Genomic DNA, 20,966 nt, shown 5'->3' with positions numbered 1-20,966 from the left:
GCAATTCTTCAATCATGCAGCAGTACTGCGTATCCAACCAGCATTTTTGCCAAAGATCAACTCTGCTTTCCATATAAATGAGCCCATAACCCTTCCGACTTTCTACCCAAAGCCTCATGCCTCATTGGAGGATGCACACCTGCACACCCTGGATGTCAGGCGAGCACTGGCCTTTTACCTTGACAGAACTCGGATCTTTAGGAAGTCTCAATGGCTTTTCCTTTCTACAGCCGAATGTTCCAAGGGCAAGCAACTCTCTGCTCAGCGTATTTCCCACCTGGTCGTCGCTTGCATCACACGATGTTATGCCTTGCGCAACAAATCTCTTCCAAGTGGACTTCGTGCTCATTCCACCCGGGACATAGCAACATCTATTGCCTATCTTCGCAGAGTGCCATTGCAGGACATATGCCGTGCGGCAACCTGGTCGTCTACCCTCACGTTCGCTAGACACTATGCCCTCGTGAACGTACTTAACTCTGATTCGATTCAAGGGTGGCCCAGGCTGTCTTGTCTACAGCATGGGACTGATAGGTCCAAAGCACTCATAGGACGATTGACCACTGCTGTGTACTCACCTCGAGTGGAGCACCCTCAGAGACACTACTCGATGAAGAAAAGAAAGTTACTCACCCTGTGCAGTAACGTCTGTTCTTCGAGATGTGTGTCCCCATGGGTGCTCCACATCCCACCCTCCTCCCTGCTTCGGAGGAAACTGACAGGACTGGACCGCGTTCAGCTGAGAGGCGCGAAGAGGCAGTCGCGCATGCGTGGTCCGGTAGGGGCTAATGCTACAAAAATTCCTCCGGTTGCAGCGCCGGGACGAGCCCAGCACCTCGAGTGGAGTACCCATGGGGACACACATCTCGAAGAACAGATGTTACTGCACAGGGTGAGTAACTTTCTTTTCCTCCTCCAAACAGCTGCTTTCCTTTTGTGATACCAGTAGCTTTCCCTAATATCAGCATCATAATACAATGGAATCTCTTACACTTATGGTACAACAATGGAAGAGGCATGAAATCTCGTGCTAAGCTTTTCAGTCATCCAGCCTGGTTTTCTTTGGCACCTCCTTTTGGGGTGGATATGGGCTCCCCTATCTAGCTTGCCTTCACACCATTCCTTTGCTGTTGCTACCTCTCCTCTTTTATTGTTGACCATTTTCTTTTTCTCACATGAATCATTCGGCCTGCTTTTGATTCCCCCCCACCAATTGTTGTTTTGTTTGTGTGTTTGGTGCACACATTCATTCTGTTACTACTTTCTGGTTTCCTAGCCCTGTTTCCCTATGATGCTCTAGGTAGTGGGCATGTATCAATGATAACCATAGTCATGCAGAGTACCTGGAGAATGGAGAAGAGAAGCTTGTACTCTTTGGTTTTTTTGCCTATGACTATGAGAACATGGAGAATCTTAAAAGCAGCCAATCAATCTTTTTGCCATTTTAACTGCAGTTTGAAAAGTCCGTTTGCAGAGAAGAGGGATATTACCGTACTTGACTGATCCTGTCCTTTGCTTCCTCCTGAATACCTAGACTAGTCTGGTGCTTGCCCTATGAGGTTGTGTGAGTCTAAAAAGCAACACAAATTGTGTACAACCATCTATGAGACTGGTACTGATACTTTCTTCCACTGAACTAAAACCAACGTGTGTATTCATTTCTTACATGTGGAAGGAAAACAAAATATTGAGAAGAAACTATTGTAGCATGTGATAAACTTACTACTTGCTCTAAATTTTTTAAAAAGAAACCAGTTCCTATAAGTAAGTAATTAGTAATGAGGTAATTTATTATGTGTCAGTGGCTAAATTTTAAAAAAGTACAGTTGCTTTGTAATTTATTTAGACTCAAATCATTTTATTCCTATTACACTATATAATAAAATTGTCCAGTAGTTCCTGTAATAATTTATTTCTCTATTTTTTAATTAGAACAAGTAAAATGTGTGTGCTTTTTTCTAGAATGTTCGATAGTCACACAGATCCAGGCATTATCTCATGCATATGATTATAACTTGGGCCCTGACACTGCAGACATTTGAGCATGTACATAACTGTATGGAACTGCTTGTAAGTAAAATTATGAATATGCTTAAGGTATCAATTCAGGAGTCAGCTTAGGAGTCACCCTATTCAGCTGAGCTCATGCTTAAATTTTTAGCTGAATTGAGATTCTGCAGGATTAAGGCCTCAATTTGAAACTGAATTGGAGCGTAGCAGTTTGACTAACATATTTTTAGGGACAGTTTTAATTAAAATACTGTAGCTCAAAACTATGAAGTGTAACCATCAGTTTAAAAAAAATCAAATATTCTGAGTTTTATGGAGTTTACGCTTCCAATAATTTTTAAAATAAAATTAAAAATGTGTTACTAATTTGAGAAAATGTGCAAAATTCAAAGTTAAAGTTTATAACTTGTTTTATACTGCATAAATGTAGTGGACTGTGTGGTTAGGTGAATGCATTGTGTGCAGCTGTGTGTCTGCAAACACCACAAAGGCAACAGGAACTGTAGTTAACGAGAAAAATATGAAGAATGATTATAGATTAATGAAAATATAAAAGATGTAAAAATGCAATCAAAAAATAGCTAGTAGTGGGTGGAGTTAAAAATAAAAGCACCACTTATTCAGTTAGTACAGCCATCCAGATGCTAGAAAAATACTTTGTTCTTCACTCCAACCCATCTGTTATTTCTTACTATAACTGACATCACCACAGCTACCACAACTGCTAAAGCATCACCATATAAAAATGGCAAAATTTAACACACATTACACGATTTTATAGAAAGAAAACTGCAGGAATCAAAGTCTATAATTTTACTGAAAGATTTTCCATTTTTTTTGCATGGTGGTGCTATAATAGAAGTGATGCCAGTTATGACACACAATATAAACTGAATGCTGTATTTTTTTAATTTGAGTATTCTGCAAAAAAACATTGTGTTTAACTTCTCAGCTCAGGCAAGGATTTTTAGAAGCTTTCTCTACATTTACACCTAATTCCACTTTCAGGAAATTTTTGCTTGGAAAGGAAAAAGTGATTAAATTTAAATTGTTCATCAATTACGACCATGCTAAATAGAGATGTACAGAATATTGTCATTTTTAAAAGCTACTTTGAAAAGATAGTTTTATGTTGTTTGTAGTGCTACAAAATATATGGCGTGATTGTATTTGTTTACCGAAGTAGGGCTATGAGCCTGTAGAAAATTACATGTATGCGAATTCTCTTGTGCTTGAGGGCTTTCTGGAGAATTAGAACTTGAACACTTAAATGGGACTAAATTTGTAATGTGTAAAGAACATATGCCATTTTGTCAACTCTGCTGATTAAATTGAATGCTATGTGGTGTTTTTTCCTTAAAGCCCCAGTTGCTACTATCTTGAGTGAGCATTTCAGCTTTTATTTTAAAAAAGAAAATAAAAGGCAATTTTCTAAGCCTGATCTTTGCAGCAAAAGCTTGAAGAAGTCTATTGAAAAGAATCCTACATTTAATATTTTTAGCTTTTTTTAAAATCTGATGACCTTTGAATATAAGCAGCTGGTATTGTGACAGAATAGTACATATCTGAACCAAATTAGGAATTTCAACAAAGTTAGACTTGCATTTCGGACAGTTGTCCAACCCTGAAAAAGTGTTTGAAGTAGGGTTGCCAGGTGTCCAGTTTTCTACTGCACAGTCCGGTTTTTGGGCCCTCTGCCCAAAAAATACTGGACATGTGCGAGATCAAAGCCGGCGGCAGAAGCGGAGCCGGTGAGCGGCAGCCCGTCCCTGGGCTGTGCATGCGCCTTGGACTCCGTGAGCTGCAGCGCCGGCACAGGCGTCGTGGGAAGCAGGTCAGGCGGGGTCGCCAAGGGCGGGGAAGAGAAGCGGGCACAGGACGCCAGCGCAGGCGCAAGGGAGGGAACAGCAGCCATAAAAAGAGAAGACGAAGAGGACAAAGGGGAGGGGGGAGGCGAGGATTGAAGGGGAAGGGGAAGTGTGCTGTACTTCGGTATGTTGGAAATATTCCTTTAGGTAGAAGCGGCAAAAATAGGCCTCCAGTTCTCTACAGAACTGAATCATATTTGAAGGGGTGGTGGGGCAGAAGGAGACTCCTTGAGCGGACAGATTCCTCTGCCGGGCTAAAAGTGTGGTTGGATAGGTTGACAATGTTGCTAGGTGAGTTTAAAGTACCAGGAAGGAGAAATCCTGAGGTGTGTAGGAGACTGGATAGTTTATTGTCCTTTTTCTTCTGAAGGGAGATGAAGTGATCCTTGTAAGTGGTTTGCTGAGTTTTAGTAAAGTCCGACAAAGAGGGAGTGTGTGCGGAAGCTTGTTTTTTTTATGACAATTTCTAATGTTGAGAGCTCCTCCTTGATTTTCTTGTATAGTATGCCGATAAGGTGGTTCCTGAGTTTTTTTTGCAAGAGCATGGCATTATCTCCGACTGTAGTCTGTGGTGTATGTAGATTGTAGTGGGTTTTCCACCCTCAGTCCCATAGGTATGATGTTCATTTGTTTGCACTTGGATAGGAAGATTATGTATGCAGGCTAGTCAGTCATTGCCTGTAAATGGCAGAATAGACTTCTACACAGCCTGAAACGTTGACAAACTTCAGCATCACAGGAAAGAGTGAGATCAGAGTAGGAGAGGTTGAGTCTCAAGACTTGCATTGTTTCAAGGATCTGTAACTTCAGTGGTTTAAGAGTACACTTTCTGTGATTAAGGAACGTTTTTTGCTAAGCTTGTTTTCATTTCTTTTCTGCCATGTTGTCCCCAAAAGAGTTAAATTAGAATCTAGAGAACCCACAGCCTAGGTGGAGCTTTGGGATAGTGTTTATAAGTGACTGGAGAAGATCAGAAGGTCTCGAGGTCAAGGGTGCCTAGGTTGCTGTTCCACATAACCCAAAGAAGAGTGTCAGGGCCAGGTCTATACTAGGGGAGAAAATTGAACTAAGATAAGTAGCCTAGCTATGTGAGTAGTGTCGCTGGAGTTGATGTACCTTAGGCTGGATTTCCATGGAGTCCTCACTGTGAGACGCCAATGGGACAAACTCTCTCAGTGTATGTCTACACTACCTCGCTAGTTCGAACTAGCGGGATAATATAGGCATACCGCACTTGCAAATGAAGCCCGGGATTTGAATTTCCCGGGCTTCATTTGCATAAGCGGGGAGCCACCATTTTTAAATCCCTGCTGGTTCGAACCCCGTGCAGCACGGCTACACGGGGCACGAACTAGGTAGTTCGGACTAGGTTCCTATTCCGAACTACCGTTACTCCTCGTGAAATGAGGTGTACCGGTAGTTCGGAATAGGCACCCTAGTCCGAACTACCTAGTTCGAGCCCCGTGTAGCCGCGCTGCATGGGGTTCGAACCAGTGGGGATTTAAAAATGGCGGCTCCCCGCTTATGCAAATGAAGCCCAGGAAATTCAAATCCCGGGCTTCATTTGCAAGTGCGGTATGCCTACATTACCCTCCTAGTTCGAACTAGGAGGGTAGTGTAGACATACCCTCATAGACTTCCCTTACTCCTTGTGACCTGGTGGAGTATCAGAGTTGATGGGGGTGCAATCAGCCGTCATTTGTAGTGGGTCCTTACTATATGCGCTAAATTGAACCCCAGGAGATCAATATCAGTAGTGTCAATCTCCTGGTAAGTGGAGAAAAGCCCACAGGGAAGAGTTATGAGCCTGATACACTGAGCTAGAAACAGGGACTAGACTCTATTCATATCTAAGTGACATAGATGCAAATGGGATCCAGTGATGGGGTCCAGTTTGAACAGACTGGGAACCGTATAGAGTGGTACTGGATAAATTACCATAGGCAATACAATGAGTCTTTACAAGATAAGTGCCTAGGATGTAATTGCACTAGTCATAGATTATAACTTTATTTGTTAAATGCATAATTTATTTTCTTTGTATCTTACATTGTCTCATGTAGAACTTTATCTAGAAAACTCAACTTTTTTCTGAAATGTAATTATTATATTGTGCTTCTAACTCATCTGTAGCTCATAAAGAATATAGTATCTTTTATGGTAAAATGTATTAACATAATAGTGCTTTCATCATGGCTGCTTTTTGTTAAACAATATATCCTTTTTCTTGGCTAATTTATAGCTAGTTTAGTTTTGCTAGTGATACTGTTTCAAATTAAAACGTTATCAGCAGTTAAATTAGGTTTTTCTTCTAATCAAACTCTCAAACATGGTGAATGTTTTGCTAATCCAATATTTTACATTATCTTGTGAATTTCGAATAGCAAAAATGCATAGAGTGTAGTGATTAAATTTTATAGGAGAGGAAGACTAGGAAGACAACAGAGGAAGGATATTTTTTGAAGGTACTGATATTGGGGACTAATGGGATTAAGATCCACCAAGGAAGTACTACATATGGGCTATGGCTACACTGTAGCCTTGTTTCGGAAAAGCTTATGCAAATGAAGTACACCGTAGAATATTGCCACACTTCATTTGCATAATTAATTAGCAGCCGCTTTTGCGCAAGAGGCTTTTGCGCATAAAGGAGTTGTGTAAACGGCTTCTTTTTGCGCAAACCCTCCTCTTGCATAAGAGCCATTCTTCCTCATTTTTTCCGGAAGAGAACGGCTCTTGCTCAAGAAGAGGTTTTTGCATAAAAAGGAGCCGTCTACACAGCTCCTTTTTGTGCAAAAGCCTCTTGCGCAAAAGCAGTTGCTAATTAATTATGCAAATGAAGCGCAGCGATATTCCACACCGTGCTTCATTTGCATAAGCTTTTCCAGAAGAAGGCTACAGTGTAGCTGTAGCCCATGGTGACTGTCGCTATAGATTGCATTGCCACATGCTGCCACTAGAGGACACTTCTGGAAGCTGTAATACCTCTGGCTTCCAATGGGAGACTTCTGGCCCTACATCACACACTGTAGGCAGCTGAGGATGAGGCTCAGATAAGGGGAATACTGCTTGCTGTGGGGCTAGCCACAAAGACAGAGCATAGGATTGTTTGCACCTGTTCCTTGCTGCCTCTGCTGCTACTTTTCCCAACCCAGCAACATGAAAAGGTGAGGCAATGGGAGGTTTGCTTTAAGTATGGCACAGTTCTTGATCTTCTCTTCACCGGGGCTGTGTCTACATTGGCACCCCTTTCCGGAAAAGGGATGCTAATGTAGACTTTGGAATAGGCACATCCGCGGGGGATTTAAATACCCCCCGCGGCATTTACATTAACATGGCTGCCGCTTTTTTCCGGCTTGGGGAAAAGCCGGAGAAAAGCGCCAGTCTAGACGTTATTCTCCAGAAAATAAAGCCTTTTCCGGAGGATTTTTTATTCCTACTTTCTTATTCCTACTTTCAAGTAGGAATAAGAAATCCTCCGGAAAAGGCTTTATTTTCTGGAGAATAACGTCTAGACTGGCGCTTTTCTCCGGCTTTTCCCCAAGCCGGAAAAAAGCGGCAGCCATGTTAATGCAAATGCCGCGGGGGATATTTAAATCCCCCGCGGATTTGCCTATTCCAAAGTCTACATTAGCATCCCTTTTCTGGAAGGGATGCCAGTGTAGACATAGCCTGATAGTAACCATGCTATCCTGAAGGACCCCACACTATAATTTTTATTTTATACTGTTTCTTGCAAGGTTAGACTGGAGGCTCTGTTCTTGCTTAAAATCCTTATACTTACTTATCAAACTTCATATCCATTGTCACTTCTGCTAATGCAGAGAACATTCACAACTACTGTGTTCCCAAGCAGTGTGTGATAATCTAAAACATGATGATGAGATTGTGAGCTTTCTGCTGAATGAATTCTATTTCAGAGCTTTAACTTTTAAATGTCAACTCAACATCTGTATTAGTTTTTGAAAGATTAAAACCTTACCTCTTAATTCATATTGACAAGGAAACAAAAAAGAAATAACAGTTTAAAACTTTATCTATGGCTTTGAATTTCCTGTCTTTTTTTACTTTGCAGGTTTGTCAATCTTAAAACATACCTATTTTTAAAAATCTGAATACATAGTAACCTTTAATACCAGAAGCTGCACAATTTATAGTTTTTTTCATCCTGAAAGGGTTAGTTATGGGATAGATTGTTAGTTAAGCTACCGAGAATAATAGAGTTGCCCAGGAGGTGGAGGAGGAGAATTGTGAGTTGGATAATTGAAATCCTCTCTCCTGGTCTCCTTGCTGCTCCTGAATGAGAATAAAACATGCTTGATTTGTTCGTCACTTTGCCAGCATAGCTATGCTACACTTCCCCCACTTTCTAGAGTAGCTCTGCAGACCCTCTTATCCTTGTGCACTGGAAGTGGCTGTACACCAAAGCATATTTGTCCACTTGAAGGACTAGACAACTGCACATGATTAAGTAAAGTAAAAGTAATGTTCCCTGTATGTTTCATAAATTACAAATGGTTGTCTTTCTGAAATATTTGGAGACTGGTAGGCCATACTCCTTCTGGAAGGAATGCATTTGACTAAATTAAAATCCTGCTGATTTAAAAATGATGTAAAATTAACTATAGTCAGTGGCATGTTACATTGTTATAATGTGTTCTTTTTCTAACAGGGTGACTTTTTTCATTGGATACAAATTTAAAAGCAAAGGGAAAATAAGTAGTCATTATTAGGGTGACCATATTTCCGTATGTTGAATATGGGACACCTGATAAAATTACTCATATTCAAGTGAGTTCAGTGTCAATCAGTTGTACAAACATTCACATTAACATGAAGTTGACTAAGCCCAAATTAAAAAGAAATACCATGTAATTGGATTCTATTTATTTCCCATCTTATCTTTAGGTTTACTTAGGCTTAACGGCTCAAACGAGAAAGGATGACACACACTCATTCCCATACAACTCTCTGACATGGACTTGGGAGGTGTGACAGACTGACCCAGCCCTTCCTTCCTGGGGCTTTCCACCCTCCACACCTGGCTGGGCCCCCGGATGGACCCACCTCTCCTCATACCTGACATGGCATCTTTGTAAGGCAAAATATGGGTGGACATATGGGTCAAAATATGGGTGCACCCCCCACCATTTCTGCCAGGGTTCACAGCAGCCATTTTGTACTAAGTGGGAGAGAAGGGTTCAGAGCTGCTTCCAAATACTGTGGAGGAAGAGTTGGGTGACCAGATGTTATGTGTTTTAAAGGGACAATCCCATATCTTAATCTCCAACCTGCAGATATCCTGACTTTTTCTTAAAAATGAGCAAATTGTCCCATATTTTCTGTCTCCCTGCTCTACCGGATCCCTGCTTGCCACCCGTCTGGCCATCAGCTGTGTGTGTGGTGGAGTGTTCAGTGACCAGCAGTGGGGGTGCATGCGCAAGGCTGGTGGCAAGGTAAAAATGCAGTGCACAGGGCCGGCTGCTCCCCCTGTGGGTCTGTCAGCACAGCTACCACTGTGTGCTGGCTCTCTGGCCCCACAGCCTCCAACCCTCACCCCCCAACCTGTTTCTAGTTGACACTGGCTGTGGTGGCTGGTGAGTCCAGGCAGGTATCAGATGGGAACTGGTTACATGTTGCCTCCAGTACTCACCCATCAGCTCTTTTACATGCTTCCCCTCTCACTGTCCTCTGCCTGCTTTGCTCCTTCAGCTCCCCCTCACCTCAGCACAGTGCTCTTCCATATTGCCTCTGATGGGGCGTGTTCCACTCACAGCGCTGCATGGAGAAACTGCCCTTTAAGGGAGCACTGAGCTTATTGGCTCTGGATGGCACACTCCTTCCTTCTTCCACTGTCTCTTCTTGGGCCGGTGCCCCAAGAAAACCCAAAGACCCACTGGCCTGGGAAACTAGCCAGGGAAAGCTGAGCCTTGCATGTGTCAAATCCCCACAGAGCACTGACACAGAACAGCCTCACCATCTCTCAGTTAAGCTGTGGAGTGGTAGGAATGGGGAGTGATTTTCAGCCTATTCATATCCAGAACATGCAGGCTCCATAGCAGTCTCTGGGACAAGGGCTTAGCACTCTCTTCACACACCCTCACTCCAGCCTTCGGTTCTGCTACCAGGGAATATGGGGCTGCTGTGTCCCCTAAGCTCCCTCCTCTGCTGAACCACCTCTCTGGCTGAAACTCCTGAAGTCAGGTTCCTTAGGCCTTGGTGCACAAAGCATACTTTGAGCTTAACTATTTCTTTCCCATGTTGTAACCAGGGGACAGGTGTTGGACTGGGGGTCTTGCCCATATGCGTAGGGTCCAGCTGATTGCCCTATATGGGGTCAAACAGATTTACCCCCAGTTTAGATTAGAAGAGATTCTGGTGACTTTCCTTCCTCTGCAGCAGTGTTTCCCAATTTTATTTGGCCACAGAACCCCTAGAGTTGCCTAAAAAAAATGGCCCCCAGCACGATTTGTCAAGGGGGGGGGGGAGAAGAGTCCCGCGCAAAAAAGCTCTGTCTGTTTAAGAGGGGGCAGGAGAGTGCCGGTTCCTCGCGGAACCCTTACTTTCGCTTCATGGAACCCTGGGGTTCCGCGGAGCACTAATTGGGAAACACTGCTCTGAAGCATAGGGTATCAGTCTTTTGCAAATATAATATGGTGGATCCTTGTAATTTCAAGTCTTTAATTAACAATTTGAGGACCCCAGTAACTCAGACAGACATTGGGGTCTATGACAGGAGTTGGGTGGGAGAGATTCTGTGGCCTGCAATATGTAGGAGATCACACTACATTATCCTGATAGTTGCTTCTAGCCTCAAAGTCTGAGATCAGACACAAAATCCTTAAGTATTGCCTAGGAATTAATTTATTAAATTAATAACTTGTATTCGATTGTCATAACACCACAAAACATTTTCTTTGTATTTTCTCATTTAGCAATTTACAAATACAACACTCAAATGAATAAGGCTGATTCTGTAAATTTTAAAAGACTTACTTGAAAATAAGTAATATTGACTATTAAACTCTTAGGGTATGTCTACACTACCCCCCTAGTTCGAACTAGGGGGGTAATGTATGCATACCGAACTTGCTAATGAAGCCCGGGATTTGAATTTTTAAAAGCCGGCTAGTGCGAACCCCGTGCCGCGCGGCTACACGCGGCACGGGCTAGATAGTTCGGACTAACAAGCCACGAGGCGTACAGATAGTTCGGAATAGCTTGCTAGTCCGAACTATCTAGCCCGTGCCGCGTGTAGCCGCGCGGCACGGGGTTCGCACTAGCCGGCTTTTAAAAATGCCGGCGCCGGCTTTATGCTAATGAAGCCCGGGAAATTCAAATCCTGGGCTTCATTAGCAAGTTCAGTATGCATACATTAATTACCCCCCTAGTTCGAACTAGGGGGGTAGTGTAGACATACCCTTACATATTTAAAAAATGTAAAACATAGATTTTTGGCAAAAGTGATGGAGTAGTGTTTTAGTTTGTGTTTAAATAAAAAAATCAGTGTAGTTAAATCTATAATACTATTAAACCAGCTATTTGAATTACTGATTTGGTATTGTATGACTGGAAGTATTCAAAGCATTTGAATCTGTTAAAAAATAGGTTGTGACCCATTTGCTTTGTAAGAGAAGACCTACAAAAACATATGCCATTATTATTATGCAGAATCCACTAAAAGATAGATTTTCAAATTATTACCATGTGTGTGTAGGAGTTCCTTTGTTCAGTAATGTTATTTTAAATACCAGAATAATTTGTTTCATATTTTGAGTTCTTCACTACTAAAGTGTCCCTTTAGATTCAGCATTACTTTGACTGTTGTATGATATATGTGTATAGTAACACAATCTACAATAATAGAAACGTAATAAATAATTAAAATTGCAGATTGAGTGGAATATGTTCCAAATGAAGTAATGGCCTTTGCAGGATACTGTATGGGAGCAATAGCTGTGGGGAAACTGCTATAAAACTATTAAATACTTCTTTAAACAATATTTTAAAAGCCTGAGAAAATAAAGCAATGTGATTGGATGACTAACATTCCAACAGAAAAATTAATACATCATAATTCACTTCCTACAACTCATTAGATACATCCCTCTTGTCATATTAATGTACCCACAAATGTATAGAAAGAATCAACAAGAGAAAAATCCTTAAGAAAGTTTTCATATAATTGTAGATACTTCATTTTAAATAAATATGAAGCATAATAGATTTTAGGATCCATCAGGAACATAGTCATTTAAAAAAACTAGGTTTAAAAAAAAAAGGAAAAATTTTGCTTATGCTGCTTTCTTAAAATAACACCTTCATTTCTGAGCCATAGCAGCTTTAAAAGACTTAACAGCTGAAAGAACAGTTGACCAAAATGGGCATTGTTTTATTTTCAAGGTTTAAATATTCAAAAGTTCTCAAGTGAGTTTGTAAAATTGTGCTTATGATTTTTCTGTGTGTAACTTGAGGACATACCAAAACCTGGATATGTGAAGGCAAACTGCTTTTTGCAGAAGTATACTTAAGATGTGTGACTGACTTATGTATGAAACTTTGGTTTAGCTGATGAATTAGATGTCAGTAAAACACATAATTGACAAAACATAAATGTACCTAGGGAGAACTGTTGTTTCAGAGGCTACTTTTGAACATATTTATATTGACTTAGCTTCATTGTTAGTAATGGAATTGATCTAGAATTGATCTAGAACACTTAGGGGAGGTCTACATTCTGGGGCAAGGTTGGCTTGAGAAACGCAGTTCCAGCTGGAGTAGATGTACCTTAAGCGGAGTTTGGGTGCCATCCTCACTGTGGGAAATTGATTAGAAAAACACTCCCATTGACTTCCCTTATTCCAATGTTGACCGGGCACCCTCAATGTTCAGTTAGGCACGTCCCTACTAGACCCATTGAATGCTGGAAGATGGCCCACCGCAGTTTAGATGTGCCCTTACTGTGTTAGTCCTAGTCCTATTTTTCCCCCATAAATAACTTCTTTCCTTCTCCACATTCTGCTTCCTCCCCACCCCTAGGGAAAAAACAACCAAAGGTTAAAAAAAAGTGTAAATTTGAACTTTGTAGTATGTTTAAATGCTTAGACTTCAGTTAGAAAAATACAATTAGTTTTAGGTTACTATTTTTACAAACCCAGAGATTATTTTATGGAATGTAGATCACTGTAGGTTCTCAAATGGCTATCAGATACATGATTTACAGTAGTTGTCATTTCTTAAAAGTAATGTTAAAGCATGAACTTGGTACTGTATACTGAATCTTCTAGGACTATCTACTACATTGGGAAGATACAAGAGCCTTGATCATCTCAGTGAAGCTTTGACTCTAGGAACTGACTTTTTGGTATTTTCATCCAATTCTCTGCATCGGAAGATAACTGTCATGTTTGATATCAATGGCAATGTCTGTTTTTCAGAAGCCTAGGCTCATATAAAGATATATTGCAAGCTAAGCTGAGGGTGGCTTCTTATGATTTTTAAAAATATTGAACCTTAAAGTTCTGTATCTGAAATCAATTTACAAGTAGAATAGGAACTAGTTTATTATTGTCTTAGACTAACAAGATCACTTTCCTGATTTATTAAGTATATGTTGAGAAGTCCTCTTCCTACCTATAACAGCAGAATGGGTGACAGCTTTCCTTTAATTACCAATCACTTATTAAATACTTTTCAAAGATGTTTTATGTGTAGGGTACATGACTAGATAGAACAAAATACAGACAAAAATATACAGTGGTTGCAGAAGTTTCAGTAGCTGTGGTAGTCTGTAACTGAAAAAATTTAAAAAACAATGAATAGTCCTGCAGCACCTTAGAGACTAACAAAACATGTAGATGGTATCATGAGCTTCCGTGGGCACAACCCACTTCTTCAGATTAATGGAGTTAAGGGGACCAGGGTACAAATAAATAGCAGGGAAAGAGAGGGGATGAAGAGAGAAAGAGAAGGGAAAAAATGGGGGAAAATATTGTCAGAGTACCCATGCTAAATGAGGCTAATAGAGTGGACTCTAAGTATCCGGTGGTTAGATTTTTATGTCATTAGGGTGTGGAACGTAGCAGTCTATCCAGTTCAGGTCTTTGTTCAGACCCCCATTCCAGGTGTCAAACTTGTAAATGAAACCAAGTTCTGCAGAAAGCAGTTCAAGCAGGTATTGCTGCTCTGGGGGTGAGGAGAAGGTAAAATGGGGCCCAGTCAGGCCCACATGACCAATATCCACGGACCCAGAACAATGCAAGCAAGATCTCTTGGGGAGACATAGAGACCACAGTTTGATGTTCCTCTCCATTCAGCTATTTGATATTTGGGAAGGAAACTGCAGATAGGATCTTGCCAGAGACTGGCAAGGTGCAATCAGCTGCTTGCACCAAATTGTCTTTCTTTCCTTTCCTTAGTCATTGCATTTAACTAGTCCCCTTCTAATCTAATCCCACTGAAAGGATTTAATAAAACAAAGCCAAAATGAACATGATGTTTGCAACCATCATATTATTTATTTTGTTTGTTCTGTCCTTTTCTGCTACCTTGCATCTGTCTTGTGTATTTAGTTTTTAAGATCTTTTGGTCAGGGACTTTATTTTATTTGATGTTTGTACTAGGGATGTGAATGGTTAACTGGTAAACCTCATCCTTAAGGGGTGAGGCTTACTGGTTAAGGTTAACTACTGGGGACTGGAGCAGCTCCCTTCCTGCCATGGACAGGTGGCTACTCCAGCCCTGTGAAGGTATCTGTGTGTAGTGGACTGGAGCTGCTCTGGCCAGGTTGGAGTAACCCCTGCTTGCAACAGGCCCAAGTGCCCTGCAGGTAGGGTTGCTCCAGCCTGGCAGGTGCAGTCCCTGTCTGTGGTGGGGGAGCCACAGGCAAGTTAAGGTCCAGTCCAGCGATGAGTGGGGAGGCTGCTCTAGTCTGGCTGGAGTGTAACCTTCATCTGTCCCCCTTCTTAATTGGTTAACTGGTTTAACAAGATGTTTACATGCCTAGTTTGTACAGTGCCTAAAATGGGGGTAGGGATGGCATTCTTGGTTGGTCCCTGGGCACTGTCACAATAAACATGATTAATAATGAGTATAACATGTCTCCACTCCCTCCCCCTTGGTCAATGATCTTAAAAAAATTGTTTAAAATGTTATTGTGACAGCAGACAATTTTTTAGAAACAGTATCAGAGAATAACCTTATAGAGTTTTATAATTCGTTGTGAGTTGCTACTTAATTTCGTAATGAATTTTTATCTCTCTTTATGCAGAGATTTGAAGGGTGTTATAGTTACGCTGAGTGACAGTGGGCACTTACAGTGTTCCTACCTTGGTACCGATCCTTCTCTGTTCCAGGCTCCCAAGGTTGAATCTAGGGAAATAAATTATGAAGAACTTGACCAAGAAATGAAAGAGCTTCAGAAAATCATTAAGGAGTCCACAAAAACACAAGGTGCAGTACATCCATTCTTCATATAGTTGTACAATACCACTACCACCTAACTTTTAAATATTACTTTTCAATACTCTGCTTTACTTTGACCATACTTACAGCGTGCAAGAAATGAAATATTGAATGTATACAAGTCAAAGCATTTCACGGTTTTTTAATTACAAATGTGCAAAAAACAAACCACAAACTATGTGGCTCTTGGACACATAGACTATTTGTTACTATTGCACATGTTGGAATCTATAGTTCTATGTTCGATCTCAGAGCATGTTTATTGGTGGTGTGCTTCATAAAAAAAACACTGGGTATAGTCTTCTATAAAAAAGCAAGAAAAATTCTGTAACTTCACAAATATAATGTAGTGCACATCTCAGGCTTAAAAGAACGAAAGTATTGCCAGTTCTGTTTTTTTGTTGTCGTTAAAAACATGATTTCTAGAATTTCATGAAATTAACAAAGAATGAATTGTGTTAAAATAACATTTCTGTTATCACCTTAAAAATCAATAATACAGGCAGTCCTCGCTATCAGTTCAAGATACAGTCCAAAAAACGTGGACTTATAACGAATCAACTTAAAGTGGGGAATTGTTTTTCCGTGGCTGGGAAAGGAGGGAGGGGTGTTTCGCACAACTTATAGCAGGGAATGGGAGGACTAATAACGCATCAGTTCCTACAAATGTCAACAACTTTAGTGTGGAATGGATGTATATCGAGGCGACTTATAGTGGGGACACCCTGTACTTGAATGTGGTAAAGAAGTTATCATATGTGTTGCCCCGTACTAAAAAGTGATAATTTCAAACTGTAGAATTTATATGCACACCTAATTACTTGACCAAATGCAGTATTACTTCTGGCACACTGTTTGGAAACAGTTCTGTACCAGAATATATTTTTAATAGCTGAGTTTTTAAATTATTCAGTTATCATGCCTGGAGATCACAAGTACAGGCAGTCCCCGGGTTACGTACAAGATAGGGACTGTAGGTTTGTTCTTAAGTTGAATTTGTACGTAAGTCGGGTACCCTAGGTGTCCCCGATTCAGCCGCTGCTGAAACTGACCAGTGGCTGACTACTGGAAGCCCGAGGCAGAGCTGCTTTGCCCCGGGCTTCCTGGAATCAGCCGCTGATCAGTTTCAGCAGCAGCTGACTTGGGGACACCTGGGGTAGAGCAGCTGGGGTGCTGCCAGGTTGGTCCCAACCCGGCAGCGCCCCAGCTGCTCTGTCCCAGGCGTCCAGATTCAGCCGCTGTTGAAACTGACCAGCAGCGGCTGAATCGGACACGCCTGGGGCAGAGCAGCTGGAGTGCTGCTGGGTTGGTCTAGTAGCGCCGACCCTTGGCGCGGCAGGACCAACCCGGCAGCACCCCAGCTGCTTTTGGGGACGCCTGGGGCAGAGCAGCTGGGGTGCTGCTGGGTTGGTCGGCGAGAAAAGCCTGGTCTCCTGGGGGGGGGCGCACTAGCTGCACCCCCCTCCCACAGGAGACCAGGGAGACGCGGAGCGGCTTTTCTCGCTGCGGAGGACGCGGGCGGCGGGACTGCTGCGCGTCTGGGTGGTCCCGCCGCCCGCGTCCTCTTCGGCGAGAAAAGCCCCGTTCGTAAGTAGGGATCCGACATAAGTTGGATCCACGTAACCCGGGGACTGCCTGTATACAATTTTACTGGGAATTTTTAAAAAATAGTCTCAGCTAGACTTGTTAAAGACATTATTTTAAAAACCTTTCAGTGTCTACCAGGGTTGGGAAAATGAATTCTTAACAATACAATAAAGAAATTATTCCTGGGTGGTTTTTTTTGTGTGTGTACATGGTAAACAAGTAGCAAAATAAAAAATGTGCACAATCAGAAGCCAAGGAAAATAAGAAATGAAACTAAGCTTGCTTCCTAGTACATGCACATTATGGATGTATGAGGCTGATTCTACAAGTTTTAGAATAAAGAAAATGAATCTGAGAAATTTAGGCTATTGTATGTAGTTTGACCATTATGATGATGATTTGGTTATCATCAAATTATTCTGCTCTTAGAAAATTTAAAAAAATAAAAAATTAAAGCTATAATGCTTTCAGTATTAAAATGCCTGATTTACTATATATATATATATATATATATCTCCTTGTAAGTGTCTGAACATTGTGACTAGGAGATTTTTTGGGGGGTTAGGGGGAGAGGTGAGGCTACCAGTACCAAACTGATGAAGGAATGGAGAGAAAACAAAACAAAAACCTTGTGTGTCATAGTAACTGTACGATTGATGCACAGATTTTTGTGTGGCCTGATTCAGTCCATGTTGTTCTAAGAACACGAGCAATCAAATAAATTAAGAAGACAAGAGAACAAAACCTTTTTATTCCTTTTCTAATTCAAATGAATCAATAATTGTACATACATGAAACATTTACAACTTGAGAAATTTTCTGTGAATATTTGTTTTATTTTTAATCAATTAAAACTAAATTGGAAGATCTGGTTTTGCATTTTCTCTGCAAGGTGTGCACCATTATGTTTAAATCATGTCTCCTGAATTTTTACCTCATTGTGGAGAAATGTGTTGGTGAGGTTTTGATCTCATTTTAATTGCGTGTAAATCTTCTCAGGATATCGCTGTTACAACAGAAGCCTGTCAATAGAGAGAGTATAAATGTTTTTTATTTTTATATGTTGTGGGTTAAATTTAGGGTTTTCCCCCTTATCTTTGAAAAATGTCTTAAACTGTTAATCAGGGCTAGTTGAATACCAAAGATTCTGGAACATAGCTAGTCATTGAGTTACTGTATACTTAACCTTTAAACTAAAATGAACCATTAACTTTTCTGTCCTGTGGTTTCATGTGTGAGAAATGGTCTTGTGTTCTTTATTCCTTTAACTGTTATGTTATGTATATCGATTTTGATGGTTCAGATGATTGAGAATGGAGCCTTTCACACTCATCTCAACGTTCATTTGAATTCAGCCCTGCTGATGGTATCAACACTCAGCTGACAGCTGTTTGATGCTCTAATGTGAGGTGGATTTGTGGTCTCTGACCAGTTACTAACATACAGATGACCATATAATAAAATTTTCACCATCAGAATTGGTACTGAGATTGTGTTTGATTTCTGTCCACTGCTAAGTTTAGAAAATGTTGTGCATATGTTGATGTCACTTCCTTTCTGAGAGATCCTTTTCCCAATTTGATGCTGAACTATTTTATTTTCTTGATATGTTTGCTATCAAGCATGTCATGATACTGCTTGATATCTAGCTTTCTACGATGTTTGTTTTAGCATAACTAATTTTGAACCTTGTCTGTGGCCTTTTTTTTGCCGTTTTGTCTTTACTTGTAAATCTGTGAGGCTGACACTCAGCACCACAATACTATCAGTAAAGTCTGTCTTATAGATTTGTCATCTACCCTTGTTATACCAGTTTTTATGTATATTTCATTACCCAGTTTGAGGTAATCCACGCAACAGCAGAGGTAATATGCAGCCTTATTTGACTTCAGTGTCTATGTTGAATTACTTTATATGGTTGCTTCCCTTTATAAGGAATTTAGAAATTCTGTACATGGCCTTGATGATATAACTTTTGCTGAGATTCTGTAGTACTGAAAAATAGTCCACAGTATATGTCTCTAAAGGCTATCAAATAACTTCTGATAATGAATAAAATTGTCAATGAGGGGAACTTACCATAACATACATTCTTCAAACAAAAAATAGGACTATGTAGCACTTTAAAGACTAACAAGATGGTTTATTAGATGATGAGCTTTCATGGGCCAGACCCACTTCCTCAGATCAAATAGTGGAAGAAAATTGTTGCAACCATATACAGGCAGTCCCCGAGTTACGCGGATCCGACTTATGTCGGATCCGCAGTTACGAACGGGGCCCTCCCTCTCCCTGGTCTCCAGCAGACCAGGGAGAGGAAGCAAAGCGGCGGAACACGCGGGCAGAGGACAGCCCAGGCGTGTCTGGGCTGTCCGTTGACCATGTGCTTCGCGGCTTTGCTCTGCTTTGCTCTGCTCCCCGTCCCCCTGGTCTGTCCGCTGCCTGCGTGTTCCGCCGCTTTGCTCCCCGTCCCCCTGGTCTGCAGACCAGTTGGATGGGGAGCAAAGCAGAGCAAAGCCATGGAGCCCGAGGGCAGCAGGACAGCCACGGCGCGTCTGGGCTGTCCCGCTGCCCCCGTGCTCTGCGGCTTTGCTCCGGACGCCTGTGGTACAGTAGCTGGGGCGCTGCTGGTTGGTCCCGTAGCGCCACTCTGGGCGCCACTGGACCAACCCGGCAGCACCCCAGCTGCTCTGCCCCAGGCGTCCTGATTCAGTCACTGCTGGTCACTGCGGCGGCGCTACTGGACCAACCCAGCAGCACCCCAGCTGCTCTGCCCCAGGCGTCCCCAAGTCAGCCGCTGCTGAAACTGACCAGTGGCGGACTACAGGAAGCCCCTTCTCTGGGCTTCCTGGAATCAGCCGCTGATCAGTTTCAGCAGCAGCTGACTTGGGGATGCCTGGGGTTCTTAAGTTGAATCTGTATGTAAGTCAGAACTGGCATCCAGATTCAGCCGCTGTTGAAACTGATCAGTTTCAGCAGTGGCTGAATCTGGACGCCAGTTCCGACTTACATACAGATTCAACTTAAGAACAAACCTACGGTCCCTATCTTGTACGTAACCCGGGGACTGCCTGTATACCAAAGGATACAGTTTTAAAAAAATGAACACACATAAAAAGGACAAATCAAATTTCAGAACAGAAGGGAGATGGGGGGGGGAAGGAAAATGTCTGTGAGCTAATGATATTAGAGGTGATAATTGGGGAAGCTATCTTTGTAATGGGTAAAATAGTTTCCCCAATTATCACCTCTAATATCATTAGCTCACAGACATTTACCTCCCCCCCCCACCTCCCTTCTATTCTGAAATTTGCTTTGTCCTTTTCATATGTGTTCATTTTTTTTTTTAACTGTATCCTTTGGTATATGTGGTTGTGACAATTTTCTTCCACTATTTGATCTGAGGAAGTGGGTCTGGCCCACGAAAGCTCATCACCTAATAAACCATCTTGTTAGTCTTTAAAGTGCTACATAGTCCTGTTTTTTGTTTCAGCTACACCAGACTAATACGGCTACATTTCTATCACTTATACATTCTTCAGTGATGATTCTACACAGGATCTCATGGACTTGAATGCAGCCTGTTCTCCTCAAAGCTTTGCATGCATGGCCTCTCAGTATGTGTCCTATCACACTACAAAAGGCTTTTCCTACAACAAAGGATAGTGTGAATTCTCCCCAGTTGCTACAATCAGTAAAATCACCCTTTTTGGTATTCTGACAATGATTCCATGTTTCAATTTGTCACAAAGAATTTCTTGTTCCAACACTACATTGCTCAGTTCTGTCAGTTTTTGTTAAGGTGATGGTATCAAATGCTTTTAGAATTTCTGCTGTGATTTGATTCTCTCTCCCCGTTGTTATTTTTCAGCTTCTTGATTGTGATGTTTACTCCTGACACCTTTATTATATTAAAGTTAATATAAGGATGCTCAGGTTTGCATTCATTGAAGTCTGGTGCTAAAATGGGACTGAGCTATTAAGGATTTCTTTGAAATGCTCTGCCCATTTACCTTTCTGGTCTGTCTCAGTTGTAAG

At 41.5% G+C, this 20,966-nt stretch overlaps 1 protein-coding gene across 8 annotated transcripts in view; it reads left to right on the top strand.

Moving 5' to 3' along the window:
• BBS9 (Bardet-Biedl syndrome 9) overlaps positions 1 to 20,966 on the top strand; it is a 513,046-nt gene that overhangs the window by 106,033 nt on the left and 386,047 nt on the right. For all 8 annotated transcript variants that reach the window (XM_075921764.1, XM_075921758.1, XM_075921760.1 and 5 more), the window contains one exon: positions 15,148 to 15,329. In XM_075921764.1, coding sequence (XP_075777879.1) covers positions 15,148 to 15,329 — 182 coding nt within the window. The remainder of the gene's footprint in view (positions 1 to 15,147; positions 15,330 to 20,966) is intronic.

Source organism: Pelodiscus sinensis, chromosome 2, assembly GCF_049634645.1.
Source record: "Pelodiscus sinensis isolate JC-2024 chromosome 2, ASM4963464v1, whole genome shotgun sequence".
Classification (NCBI taxonomy): Eukaryota; Metazoa; Chordata; order Testudines; family Trionychidae; genus Pelodiscus; species Pelodiscus sinensis.
This window is presented reverse-complemented; position numbering and strand designations above follow the sequence as displayed.